Raw genomic sequence first — 13,845 nt, 5'->3', positions numbered from 1 at the left:
GGTTCAGGGGGTTTGCTCCAGGTCCAGTCCGGCAGCGGCTCGTCTGGTGGGGTCGGTGTACTGGTGGTGGCCCGTGATGCGTTCCATGTAGATGTCACCGGACCAATGGATGGTGTCGGACACCATGAGGCAGCGCATCAGCTTGGCGTAGCGGCAGGAGACGTGGCATGCAGGACTCTCTTGTTGCTGGAGTCCCAGGCTCCGAGCGTTCCCATGATGAGCACGCTGAACATCACATCATAGCCGCGGCCCCTCAGGGTGTCGGCCTGTAAGGCGTACTTCTCCCACTTGCGAGCCTGGGCGTCGGTGAAGGCTTGGCGCTGGTTCTTGAAGGGGATGATGATGTCCATGATCACGACCTTGTTGGCCTCTTTGCTGGTGATGACTATGTCGGGTCGCATCTGGCTCTCGCAGCCTGGGATGGTACGGTTCACGGAGATCTCCCCTGCCGTGGCCAGGATAGCCCTCACCAGGCGGTCCTGGACAGCATTGTGGCAGAACTGTCAGGCTCTGGCGTGCGGCTTGCAGCTGCACAGCACGTGGGGAGGGTCTCTGCCGTGTAGCCGCACCGTCGACACCTCTTGTCCCGGTGGCTGAAGTGCACAGCCCCATTCAGAGGCAGGCAGTTGAGGTGGGTGCGGTGGGGGAAGCGCCAGTCCACGAAGTGCATGAAGCTCCCACTGGGCATGAAGTGGTTGCTAGCATCCCACTTCGAGGTGACGTCAAAGACCTTGCCCTGGTTGGGTTTGGCCCTCAGGTCGCCAGCGTACTTGTTTCAGACAGCGTCCTTCAGGAACCTCTCCAGGAAGGTCCTCGTGCGGGGCGTCACGGTGATGCGGTCGGTGTGCGGGGCTGGTTGCAGGGAGACTACCAGCTCCTGGCGCTCCTCGGTCCAAGTCCAGGCACAGCCAATGTGTTTCCCGAGGCGGCGTGTGGCGTTGCAGGCTTGGTTCCACAGCGAGGCAAAGTCCCCGCTGTCTCGGTTGAACTCGCCCTCCAGCGAGCTGCTGAGGAAAGTGGCCAAGTCTTGTCCAGTCGGCTGCCTCGTGATCCTCTTGCGGGCGGTCTCCTCAAGGGCACTGGTGGTGATGATACTTACCATTGTGTCTGGGCAGGTCAGGAGGTGGAAGGCGTGGGTGACCACCGCGATGTCGCAGAGGACTCCTATGCGGGGGATGTTGGCGCCTCCCTGCCGGTAGGGAATGTGCAGGTCCTCGTTGCTGGCCCATAGCGGCAGGTGCAGCCACTTCTTGAGCAGTCACCGGATCTCAGTGTCCACCTTCTTGAGGGGGGCCTTGGGGACCGCCGAGCCTCTCAGGACGAACGCGACATGGGTAATGAGGAAGGTGTTCACTGCGTCTGTCTTCTGCCAGGGGGCCAGCAGGGATGAGTCCAGCTTGTGGGTGTCCTGCACGATCCCGTGGATGGTCTCTTCCAGTGTCTGCTTGGCCCAGTGGGCATCCCCAGGTTGCAGTAGGCCTCACCGTCGTGCAGGTGCCTCAATGCCTGGTCCTGGATCGTGAGAGTGGAGTCCAGAAACTACAGTCAGTTTAGGCCAGAGTCTGTCCAACTTGATTCTGCTTTCCCTGGTTTACCTGCCCTAAATTTTCTTTGTTCTTAATCTTAACTGCTTTTTCTCGTAGTTGCCTTCATGGCCAAACTTTGAACTTGCACAACTTTAGCACTGTTGAGGGAAAGATGAAGGACCAAACTGGGAGTTATTCGGTTGTGATCCTGGATGGGAAAATCACTCCACATCAATATGTTTTTAAATCAACCCTTGATCACAGAGCTGTTGCTTTCCTTGCCCGGGACAAGGCTTTGGCTTTACTCATACTTAGTGCCACAGTTTTGTTTTTAATTTGCCGGTCAGCTACATTGGTCTGGTAATAAAATTATTGACTGGTCCAAAGGGGTCGCTCTGTGTGTCTGTGTGCATGCATGCACACTTACTGTTTTTCATAAATGGTTGAAGTTCATGACATTCCTGTTCCTTTTTGGTTTTTTACCTCTTTTAAGATCACAGCTTTCAGAGGGCTGAGGATGACATGCTGCACTTGGAATGTTTGTCAGTAGCAGCAGTCGACCCTGAAGCAGTCCCACCAAAAGAGACAGACCACAGAGGGAGCTGATTGATACCTGCTGGGGAGGGGTGCAACTGGCCTGAACTTCACTTTGGGCTGTGGTACTACATACTGTAGTGGCCAGAGGTTTGATGCTACAGGGGGAGATGTCACCTTTTTTGCCACCAACATGCATCTTGAACAGCCAAAAAGCTGCCATCTTTCAACAGCAATAAAAGACACTTCCCCCAGCAGCAATGAACCACTGGCCGTGCACCACTGCTGGTTTTCTGCCCTTCCTGCTGCCAGAGCTACTTAAGGAAGGTTCAGGGTGTTGGAAGAGGAGGGGACAGAGGCTGGGAGTGTGAGGGACCCCCTTAGCTCTGTTCTGGCATCCCCTTTAGGCAGTACCTGGGGCTTGTGCCCTACTCGCCCATCTGTGGTTATACCCCTGGCTGGGGCTTGGCCATCCAAGACTTTAAGATCCAATGTTTGAATTGTGGGGCAGTGCACGAATCTGCCTTGACTTAATTTTGTTGGATGTAGCAAAGCAGTGTGAACTGTGTAATCCATGACATGGGTGGGATACCTTCTGGCCTCCTCCAAACTCTCAACATATGTTCTGTCACTAGGATGTCATCACTTCTCCCTTCCAGACTTCTTAGTTGCTTGGCTGCAAACATTGTTAATGGTCATAAAATTAGTGAGTTCTTTAAAGATCTAGCTCTGACCCCTGAGTGTTGACTACAAAAATATTTTTCTTCTGTTTGCTCCAAATTATGAAGCTTTAACTTTAGAGAACTTCTCGTGCCCCATTATGTGACCAGAAAAGGAGGAGAGCCTGATCAGACTTTTTTTCTCACCAATTAAATCCACCTTGAGGCTTCTACTGTTCAATGCTAATTCATCTGCAATTTCCATCTTGCTATGTCTCTCGCATGTAAAGACTAGATAGTCTGGCAAACAAAAATGCATATTACTGTTTCACGAAATAACACAGTACTTATCTGTCCCTTATTTAATTGCAGTCATGTTGTGGGAGTTAATAACTGGGGAGGTAGCTTTACTGAGCACCACACAGTTTTTCCTTTTTGTTTTGGGGTAATACCTAGGAACACGGTCAGGAACCAGGATCCTGTCCAGGGAGCAATACTAATACAGAACAAATAGATTTTTCCTCCCTCAGAGAGTTTATAGTCTAAATACATTTTCCCCAGAGGCCACTGTCGTATCAGAGAAACTGAAATAGGTGCAGGTGGCATAATCTTGTGAAGATGATTTAAAATGAAGTTAGAATAAGCAATCAGAACAATGAAAGCAACTTGGGCTTTCTTTCAGCAGGGGCTGAGTGTAAAACAGGCATACTCAGATGTAGTGCTGTCTACAGCTAGTGTGTGGGCCTGTGCTCCTGGGAAGCTGGGAGGGCATTACCACTTATGCTACTGTGTTTTGAGTTGTGAATCTCCAGCTGAAGCGAAGTCTCTTAAGAATGAGGGGGACTGGAAAAGTGGTGGCTGAGCTGATGACATCTCTTTCACAATCTTTAAACCAGAATTGTCAAATGTATTTGGCCCCATTGGCCTCATCCAAACCGCAAGGCCTCTTGTGGACTGGATGTCCCATGTCCAGATTTAGCTTCTCACCAGCAGTAGTCACCTCTACTTAATACCCCTAAAGTGGTAGGAGAGAGAAGGCCCCAAACCATATCTAAAGATAGGTCCACAGTCTAGTGCAGGGGCCAGCAGCCTTTTACAAACCATGGGCTGGAACAACCTGCCTTTGGCCCAGTGTAGTCCAGGTGGCTTTGGTAGGTCAGCACAAGGGCTTCTCCCTGTGCCCCTACTCCCCAGCTGTGGCATAGGTGCAACTTCCAGCCAGTGGGAAGCTGAGCTGGGACCAGGTATCTGCAAACTCCAGCTACACTGCTACCGCTTCTTCCCTCTCCCCCCACTGGCTATGTCACAGCAGTGCAGGTGGCAGCAGTGCAAACACAGGTTCCAGCTGTTTAGCCCTGGTGTAACTTCCCATCAACTGGAAGCTGCACCTGTACTGTAGCCAGGAAGCAGGAGGCCGGGGGAAGCAGCAGCTTCATAGGCGTAGCTCCCTAGATGCCTGGCTTTAGCATGGTGTTGACAAAGCTCCCTGCTGCTGACATGCTGCTGAAACCACTCAGCCTATGTCAGACCAGAATTGGGAAGATGGAGAGAAGCAGCAGTGGTGCAGGCACAGCTGGAAAGTTCCTAGTGGAAAGTTCCTAGCCTTAGTGCAGCTCCTTGATGCCCAGCCCCAGTGTGGGCATGGGCATGGTTATATGCATGGCTAGGCCCAGTGGCCCCATGGGCTGGATCTGGCCTGTGGGCCATATGTTGCTGATCCCTGCTGTAGCATTAACTCCTTCGCTACTGGCAGCTGTAGCGAAAAGCCGCACAGACCAGATGGTCCACCTCCGCAGGCCAGATCCAGCTTGTGGGCTGTATGGTTGACACCCTTGCTTGAAATAAATACAGCCTTGTTCTCTTCTGCTGTTCAGTGTGTCTTGTTAATTGTTCCTTTGATGCAGGGCTGCCGCCAAAGGTCTTTCTCTCAGTTTAATGGAGCGTCTAATTCAGAAATATGGCGAGAGCATTGTGAGGATGCTGACTGTGCAATATCGGATGCATCAAGCCATAATGCAGTGGGCTTCCACAGAAATGTATGGTGGCCGACTTACAGCTCACCCTTCTGTGGCTCATCATTTGCTGAAGTAAGTGATCTGCCTTATTCTCTTCCACCCCTTTAACAGAGTTGTGGTATGAAAGGGACTTTGTCAGTTCATGTTTATGCCAGCTTGCAATTTTTACTTTGTTTGCAGTAGATTCTTATTTTAACCATTCAATTTTGTCTTGATTTCATTTTGCAAACATTGATTTTGTTTTCTCTCATGCTGCTTATGGAATGGAAGCCCATAGGACTGTGTTCTGTTCGCTGCTTTGTTTGCAAAGGGGAGAGAGAAGTCCTCCCGCAACTCGTTATAATCTGAGAAGGCCTCATGCACAGCCACCTGAAACAAAACTCCTGCTCAGAACAGAGAGATCTGAACATTTACCAGCTTACACACCTATTGAGACAGATCTATAAATGGATTTTCAAAACGGGGGTTTTTTTAAAGCTTGCCTGTCAAGTCTTTCAGAGTCTTCATTTTGGGGCTGATCCTGCTTCCCAGACTTGAGGGAGGTTTTTATGATTGATTTTAGTGAAGAGGCAAGATCGCTCCCTCAGTGAATTATTATGTTTCCTTTATAGCACATTAGGCTCCAGTAGAGAATGGGGCTTCACTGTGCAAGGCAGTATACATACAATACAAGCACGTTTTGTCCTGTGTTTGTAGAGTGCCCAGTGCTGGGCCCAGATCCTGTCCAGATTCTTAGTCCCGAATAGAGGCTTGTAAGTACTCCCTTTATATTAAACAACAAATAATAACAGTATGCAGTCTCTATCTGAAGAGCTACCAATTTAAACAGACAAAACAGACAAAGGGTTGGGAAAAGGAAGTATTATTGTTTCCTTTCAGAGGGGGAGCACAGAAGTAGAGGACAATTTAATAACCAAGGTCCCACTGGAATTCTGGAGCGCAGAGCAGGGAATTTAACAGAGATCTCCTAAACACCAGTCCAGTACCTTAACCACAGTCTCTGCATTAATGCAGTAAGGATGTCACTTGAAAGATTGACTATTTTCCCAATACTTAATCAGTAGTAGGTATTCTAAATATTTCTGTGCTACCATCTAGAAGGCCAATCAGCATCAGGATGGAAGCAGGCACAGGGAGCTGTCCATTGTGCTAGGAGCTGTACAGATGTTGAAAAGAGACAATTACTGCCGCAATGGTTTTTTCCAGTCTAATTAGGCCAGAGTTCCTGGAAGGAGCTCAGCACTGGTATTAATGGGAAATCCTGTGGTTTTTTTCTAAGTTATTGTTAGGTAGGGTTAGTGAGGTTTCTTTATTTCCTTTGAGAATGATAAAACCTACGTTGAACCAGCTTTGAAAATCTTTACTGCAAACTCTGTCACCTGAAAAGTAAACTTGCACATGAGCAGCTTTGAAAATCATTCCAAAGATGAAAAGTCCCTGTGCACCCCCCACCTCCCCACGCCTAGATCGTCCTGCTCACAAGGTGATATACCGAGTGACACGATCAATTTATGCTTATATATTTCAGGCCTGCTGGGTCAGTTGTTTGTGATGATTTCCCTTTTCCCTTTGTAATTTAGCAGAATGGACTACTGCCTCATTTATATCAAGTGTTCACCAACATCCACCACAGTCAGTACTAACTGGAAACTTTAAGATTATGTCTGGGAATAAAGTTAACTCAGTAGCTCATGTTCCTTTGGTCAGAGCCATGCAAGCATAAAATACTGTAGGGCCATGAACATGGAGTGCTTTAAATTACTACGGGCTTTTTTTTCTTTTAAGTGGCATCTAGAATTTGGAAAACATATCTAACAGAGAATGACAGCTTTATGGTAGATCACATTTTAGGTTTAAATCACTTGAGAGATTATCTCACTCCATAATATTCATGTTTGTGTCAATGACATGCTGTGTGAGAATAGTATAAAAATAGCATGAAGTATGAAACTGCCATCAATTAAAATGAGTTGTTGCTGTGAATGAAGAAAAATGTTACCAATGCCAGGACACTAAGGGTCCAATTCAGCATGCATTGCTGTCTATGGAAAGACTCTCTGGATAAGGCCTTTCACCAGTAACTTTCCTTTCTCATTTACCTGCTTGCTACTTGTATAGAACACCCAAGTGCACCTCACCTTTATTGTTTGTATTCATGGGCCACACCATCAGCTGGTATAAATCAGCATAGCTCCACAGGCATCAATGACAGTGACTTATGCTAGCTAAGGATCCAGCACAGTGTATTACGTACTATGCCTAAATAACTAACAAAAGAAAAAAACCTTAGAGCTACAGTCCTAGAATCATAGAGAAGTAGGACTGGAAGAGGCCTCCAGAGGCCAACTATTTCAACCCTCTACCTGACGCATCCCTATACAAAACCATCCTCTACAAATCAGTACTCTAAACTCTTCACAAAACTGCCTTTAACCGTGACACAACACAAGGCATAACACCCTAATCTGTCACAGGTTAAGCAGGAGGACCATGGCAGCCAGTGTCTGTTTCTATAAAATGTTGTTAATATACACTCAAGAGATCCCAGATAAAAGGCACATCCCCTGCTACAGTCCTTCAACCAGGATTGCACAGGCAGACCTTGTACAGAGCTCTTAACTGATATGAAAGGGACTCTGTGATGAGTGTGGATATGGTTCCAGGAACAGAGCTTTAAGGTCTATCAGCAAGTCCTGTGCCTCAAGTTGCTCTTGTGTACTGGGCTTTTTGCTTTTCCATTTTATTTAACAAATTGTTTGCAGGTACATGCACACAAAACACTGCATTTTCTCAGATGCACCCCCTCCCTGAATAAGATATGCACCTTATTTTTGAAAGCCCGAATGAAGAAAAAAAAATCTTTCCTTAAAAATTCTGGTAAGTATGGTATTTTCTGAGAGAAAACACAGGGAGCCACAGTCTCAGGCGACCAAAACATTGTGGCTGCTCTGTTAACCCCTTAGCTACAAGATGCCCCTTATGCTGCAGATATAAGCCAAACTGACTGCCCTCTCTTCTCTTCTCTTCTCTTCTCTTCTCTTCTCTTCTCTTCTCTTCTCTTCTCTTCTCAAGCAGGGTGGGCTGCTAGCAGCACCTGCCAGATCAGTTGAAGGCCTGATCTTACTTAGCACAGGGTCTACCCAACTGATTCAGCAGGACTCACTGCCTTGGCATCTGGGGCTTGGCTCTGGTTTAGAAATACAATAGAGCTGAACCGGAGGTGCTGGAAAAGAGGCTCCTACTAAGTCAGTACCAGCTTCTACAGTAGAAGCCCCTACCATGGGGGAAGAGAATATATCTGTAGCCAGCAGCTAGCCCCACATGTTCACTCTGCTGTCCCCTGTGCAGCTTGTGCAGTGTACTTCTCTGCTCTAGGCTTTTGGTGCAGAAGCTACTGTTACTGTATTTCCTTGCTTGAAACATTCACCTTATTTTCTAGCTGATTTTAGGGGAAAAAAGGTACATGTTGCATGTCAAAAAAATACAGTACTGCTACCTCTCCTCTCCAAAAAATGAAAACAAGGAAAAACCATTAAGCAGGCAGCTAATTGAAAGAGGTGGTGGTTTTACATGGGAAGAACTTGTCAGATTTCACTATTTTGATCTTTGCGGGTGAAGATGTAAAAGGCCTGCCTTCTCATGCTGTCTAGTTAATGCGGCTGCTTATTGTATAAGTACACAGACAGGGTTTGCTACCAGCACTGTATCTGTTCACACAACAGACATCAATGGTTCTCTCTCTGTGGTTTCAGCAGAGGCATTGCGCTTTACATCTCATTGTATTATCAGCTCACAAAAGCGCTTTCACGCAATGCTTCTGCAAATGCATGTAAGTAACTTTACTCCTTCACGAGAAACTCTGTTAACTTCAAGTGAGTAAAATTATTTATTAAGCGTTTTTGGGGTCCAGGCCTTAAAACATCAGTGCTGATGATGTCAGCACAACTCCCCAGAGAGAGCCTGCATATCTTATTTCAGATATGAAGCAGTCCTGAAATTCCTCAGTGTTGTAGCACTTCTAAATAACAAATGGTGGCTCTTATCTTAATGATGGGAACATCTTTCTGAAAGGAGGAGTGAATGCATACATCAGACAGAAGGGCGATGCCATGATCCTACAAATAACAGAGTTAGTCGCAGTGTAGAATATGTACACGACAGCAGAAAAGCAGTATGATTAGTGGAATATTACAAAATAAAAAAATGGAAAAAAGAGCATCCTATAATTACCATAAACATACTAGATTTACTTAAGTACAGCAGAACTCCTAAACCCTAATCCTTCCATCAGATCTGCTAACAGTCCTGCTGGAGCCCCTAACAGGTGTGGGAAGCCATACTGGCAGTCCCTATAACCAGCCCAAAGCCCAAGATATTCTCTGTGTATTCCTAGGGAACTGGATGGCTTGGGACCTATGGACACTTGTATTTAGGGTTCTGGTACAAATCCAGGTGCCTTTATGAAATTTGAGGCCATCTAACAATTATTGGTGGCCTGTGCCATATGATTTGGCTAGCTCTGCTTCCTAGTGGATAATTAGGTAGACTTTAGGCTGAGCAGTAATGACAGTGTCAGTCTTTAAGTAGAAGCACCCTACAGGGAAGCAGGAGAGGACTAACAGCTTTTGGAAGCTGTTGTCTGTTAGTATGTGAAAGCTGTGGGCTGTAGGCCACTCCAGTCAGGCCCTCGGCATCATGACAAATTCTTAAATCTGGTATTTTGCTTTTCTTTTTACTTTCTCCAAGTTCAGGTAAATGTTGATTGGATTAATTTAGCTATCCTGCATCCTGGCAAGACTGGGGAAGGACAAGATTTCATCCTTCATTTCCCCCAAGATAGAGAGGGATATTGGAAACTTTTCTAGTTGGACTAAACCTTGTGAGATGCTACACAGGTGAAGATGAAGCAACCTAACCATCAAAAGTATGCCCCTTCCATTTACCTGGTTAGCATTTTCAAAGCTAAACCACCCTCCCTGAAATTTCACATGTACAGTTGTGTGCAAAGATAGAATTTACTGGGACTTTGGGGACCAAATCAGGCAACGTGTTTGGGAGTATCCTGACTTTAAAAACTGTTGTATCCATATCATGTCCCATTGACTACAAAAGGAGCTGCTAGAAGTCAGTAGGAGCTGCTACAGGTGCAGCAGATTTTACCTTATGGCGACAGTGCCTTTGGATAAGGGCAAATGAAAAATTATAGTGAGTTATAATGGAGCAGCTGCTTTGTGTGCCTGCACTTACCTTCTGCCAATTGGAAGCTAAACCGTGTAGTTTTCCCTCAGTCTGAAAACAAACATCTCATTTGACCAGGGACTCATTGTCCCAGGGTTTGATCCAGATCAGAACAGACACAACAAACATTTACTTTACGTGTCACCCAACCAAGCTGCAATGCTGCTCCTTCACCAGGAGGTGGCTAGCAAGAGCCTGACAGGCACAATGACCTGCAGTGACTGGATTTAACTTCAATAACTGTACAGACATACAACTGCATATCCTGGGGAGAAAGTGTTAGTACATTTTTCCTGGCATACATTGGGGGGACTTGGACAATGGACACATACACTTGTACAATCCCAGAACAAAATTCTTTCTCCTAGGACAAATGCAGGGTCTCGTCACAGACTCAGTGAAACAGGCTTAGGGTACTATAGTGTAGTTTTCATTTACTGTGGATTATGTACAGACACATGGAGAGTTGCCACATGGAGAGAGCAGCCGATGTACAATAAGTCTCCATCCCTTCTTAACTCACTTACATTTCTTTGCCTCTACCCCTTTATTAAAAACACCAAACTATTTGAAAGTATGAAAATACAGTGTTAATGTTCCACTAAATCTATGGGGCCCTGTGGGCTGGATGGGCAACGTGGGACTGGTTCATAAGTCAAATCTAGAGTGTGGAGCTGTGTCCTCTGGCCCACAGGGTTGGAATTAGATGGCAGCAACATTAATTGCTGCTTCTCCTGGAGCCACAGAACTGCCACTTCTCCTGCCACCAAATTTCCAGTTTCATGGGCCAGGTGACTCACCTCCACACTCTGGATCTGGCCCACAGGGCTTGACACAGGTCTGGAAATTTGGCAGGATGACAAGTAGTGGCAATATTACTTGCTGCAGCTCTGCAATTACTAGCAATTAATATAGCAATTAATACTGCCACTGCTTCCCATGCTGCCAAATTTCTGGACCTGTAGGAAGCCCCACAAGCTGGATGACATATCTCTTTGGGACAGATAGTGGTCACCCTTGCACTATACCATTACCTTTGCCATGAAGAAAGTCTGTCTTTCCATAACAACTGAAACTCATGCTTCAGGTCGATTTTAGGTTGTTAGGATGCTTGATCCTTTGTCTTTATTTTTTTGCTTTTCTTATTTTTTAAGAGTAAATTGAATTGAATTAAAAAAATAGGCAAATCCCCTCCCTTCAGGAATATTTCCTATTTCCCTCAATTTCTTGATGCAAATTTACAATTTTCAGTCTCACTTCAGTTTTTTGGCTGGGAGTTTTACACAGAATTTGAAGACTGCTTGCAGAGATGATTCTGAGGTCATGTGGGCTTCCCTGTTTTGCATCCAGCACATCAGGTACATACAAGCAATAGCAGGCAGTACGTGAAATCAGCTGATGTGACTGTTTCTTGGGTGCCAGGCGTAGGTTGGAGAAGATCTGAAGGCTTGGCTTGCTGCTGTGAGTCAGAGACGTTGCAACAAAACAGAAAAAGTAAAGGAACCCTGAAATATTTATGCTGCAATAATTAGCTATCGGTTGCTACTTTAAACACAGCATAAATGATAGGACCAGTGGGTATGCATGAAAGCTACTGGGAAAAGCTTTCCAGCCAGACCATAGGCAACAGTTTCTGTGTGGAGGAAAGTGAATGGAAGTGGCTTTCTGAGCAAGGCTGAAACTTAAACCGTTAGGAAATGCCTAGAGTAGAACAAAAGCACTGCTCAATGTGGCCCTCCCTGTGCAAAGGTCTTGGTGGGAGATGGCTTTGCATGGACAGGCTGGCATCCCAGCAGGGGAGCCATGGGAGTGCCCACACTCCAGGTTCTGAACCCTGGAGATCAGGGAAATGAATGCCAGCTTCTTGAAAGGGACTGTGCCACTTGGAGTGCAGCCCCTTTAAAAGCTACCTGAGCTCCAAAATTGGCTGATGTGTTATGCAAGTACAGTAAATTATGCCAGCTCACTTATCAGTACTCTTCTCCTATTCTCTGGTTGTTTGACTACTTACCTGTAGGATACTGCCAGAGTTGTACTGTGTTGTATTGTGTGGGATTGTTCTGTGTCTATCATAATGGGGCCCTGATCCAGGCTTAGAGTTGTTAGGCACTGTCATAATAAGATAGTTCACAGTCATACCCATGCAGCACATTTTGGGGAGTTTTAGTGAAATGGGGTTGGTTGTATCAAAAGGATAGGCTTTCTCTACTCCTGGCATCCCTTCTTGGTCCTAGAGTTTCTTAAGGAACAAACTGTTCTTTCCAGACCTTCTTTTGAGTCTTACCAGCAAGTGATAGCACTCTTAGAAAGCCAGAGAGTTGGGCTAATAAGAGGAAGCTCCCATGCCTGTCCACTGTCATAGAGATCTCTGAAGCCAGAGAGTGGTATCATCACCACTGACTGGCTGCAAATAATAAGCCTATTCCTGTTGACATGTCATAGCCACTCTTCTGGCCCTGAGAAGACAGTGACAAGGCAGAGTAACCCCCCAGAGATTGACAGCTGGGCAGAACAGGTCATTCAGAGTGGCTCCAGATGTGCATCCAAGAGTCATGCTTAGGCTGTCTCTTAGAAGAGCTCAAGAGTGGTGCTGGGGAGCAGGCACCCAGGTCTGCTCCAAGCTGTCTACTCTACCTAATGGCTGGGTCTCTGGTATGTGTGAGTAGGTGGGGCATATTTTGTGATGATCCTGGGGTTAGAGGGAAATCATATGGACACAGCCTCTGAAGGCATGAAATTGGCATAAAACTATAAGAGTTTTAAAATATAGCACATTTTAGATTCCCTTTGTTGGCCGTCTGCATTCTGAGATTTAAGACTACATTTTGACCACATTATCAAGATTTTCTTTGCCATCAGATGGGCTAGAAACTTACTGAAAATATTCTCCCCGATCACATGGCTCCAAGATCAGAAGTCCCAAGTATCAAGAGACGTGGGATCAAAATCACAGGCTGTCCCCAAGAAGCACTTTATGCCCACTGTTACTATGTTCCACTAATTCTTTGGTAAACAAGATGCTGGAGATTAGACCAGATTACATCAGACATGGGGTGCTGGCTACAGTGACTGTCTTGACTTCAGGGCAAGATACTTTCATTGCAGCCCAGACTGGCTTATAGCACTGGTACTTCACCTTTGTCTCCAGAGGTAAGCCTTTCAATAAACACCGCAGATGGTTGTTTCCCCAAGGTAACAACATGTGCTGCTGCAACCTCTCCTCTCTCAGAAGAGGGTGATTTTTCTCTCTTGAAAGATATATCAGCTGATGATTCTGCGGAAGCAAATGTTCCCAAGTTTGAGATTGTTGGGAACAGAAAGAGGCTGCAAGTGTATTTTTTGCCTGCTAGGAGTACTCAAAGAATTGTTTTAATAACCTTGTCTGTGTGAGGCAAGCCTTTCAGTAGATGCCAGTTTGAGGGAGAGCAGGGCAGATACAGAATACATATAAAGTGAGCATTGGAAGGGACCCCAGGAGGTAATCTAGTCCAACCCCCTGCTCGAAGCAGGATTATCCCCTACTAGATCATCCCAGCCAAGGCTTTGTCTAGCTGGGTCTTAAAAACTTCCAAGGATGGAGAGTGCACCAAGAGCTGGGTAACTGTTTAAGGTTTGTGTTTAGCAAAGGAATATATCTGTCCTCCGGATCTGAGGAGAGGAAGTATTTCAGTGAGAGGTGGTGATGTATCTTTGCTCAGAACCTGGGAGGGGATGGGGGGTGAGGGGAGAAGGACTGTGGATGGCAATTTCATAGACATTAGGGCTGGAAGGGACCTCGGGAGATCATTGAGTCCAGCCCCCTGCCCAAAGGGCAGGAAGTCAGCTGGGGTCATAGGATCCCAGCAAGATAAGCATCCAATTTACTCCTGAAGG

General features: G+C 46.3%; 1 protein-coding gene across 1 annotated transcript in view; it reads left to right on the top strand.

Annotated features, from left to right (window-relative positions):
- Nucleotides 1-13,845, top strand: part of IGHMBP2 (immunoglobulin mu binding protein 2) — a 114,774-nt gene that overhangs the window by 67,931 nt on the left and 32,998 nt on the right. The window contains exon 9 of the mRNA XM_019547248.1: nt 4,624-4,806. Coding sequence (XP_019402793.1) covers nt 4,624-4,806 — 183 coding nt within the window. The remainder of the gene's footprint in view (nt 1-4,623; nt 4,807-13,845) is intronic.

This window comes from Crocodylus porosus, unplaced genomic scaffold (assembly GCF_001723895.1).
Source record: "Crocodylus porosus isolate Cpor-Errol unplaced genomic scaffold, CroPor_comp1, whole genome shotgun sequence".
Taxonomy (NCBI): Eukaryota; Metazoa; Chordata; order Crocodylia; family Crocodylidae; genus Crocodylus; species Crocodylus porosus.
Note: the sequence above shows the minus strand (reverse complement) of the source record. Positions and strands in the feature narration are given on the sequence as shown.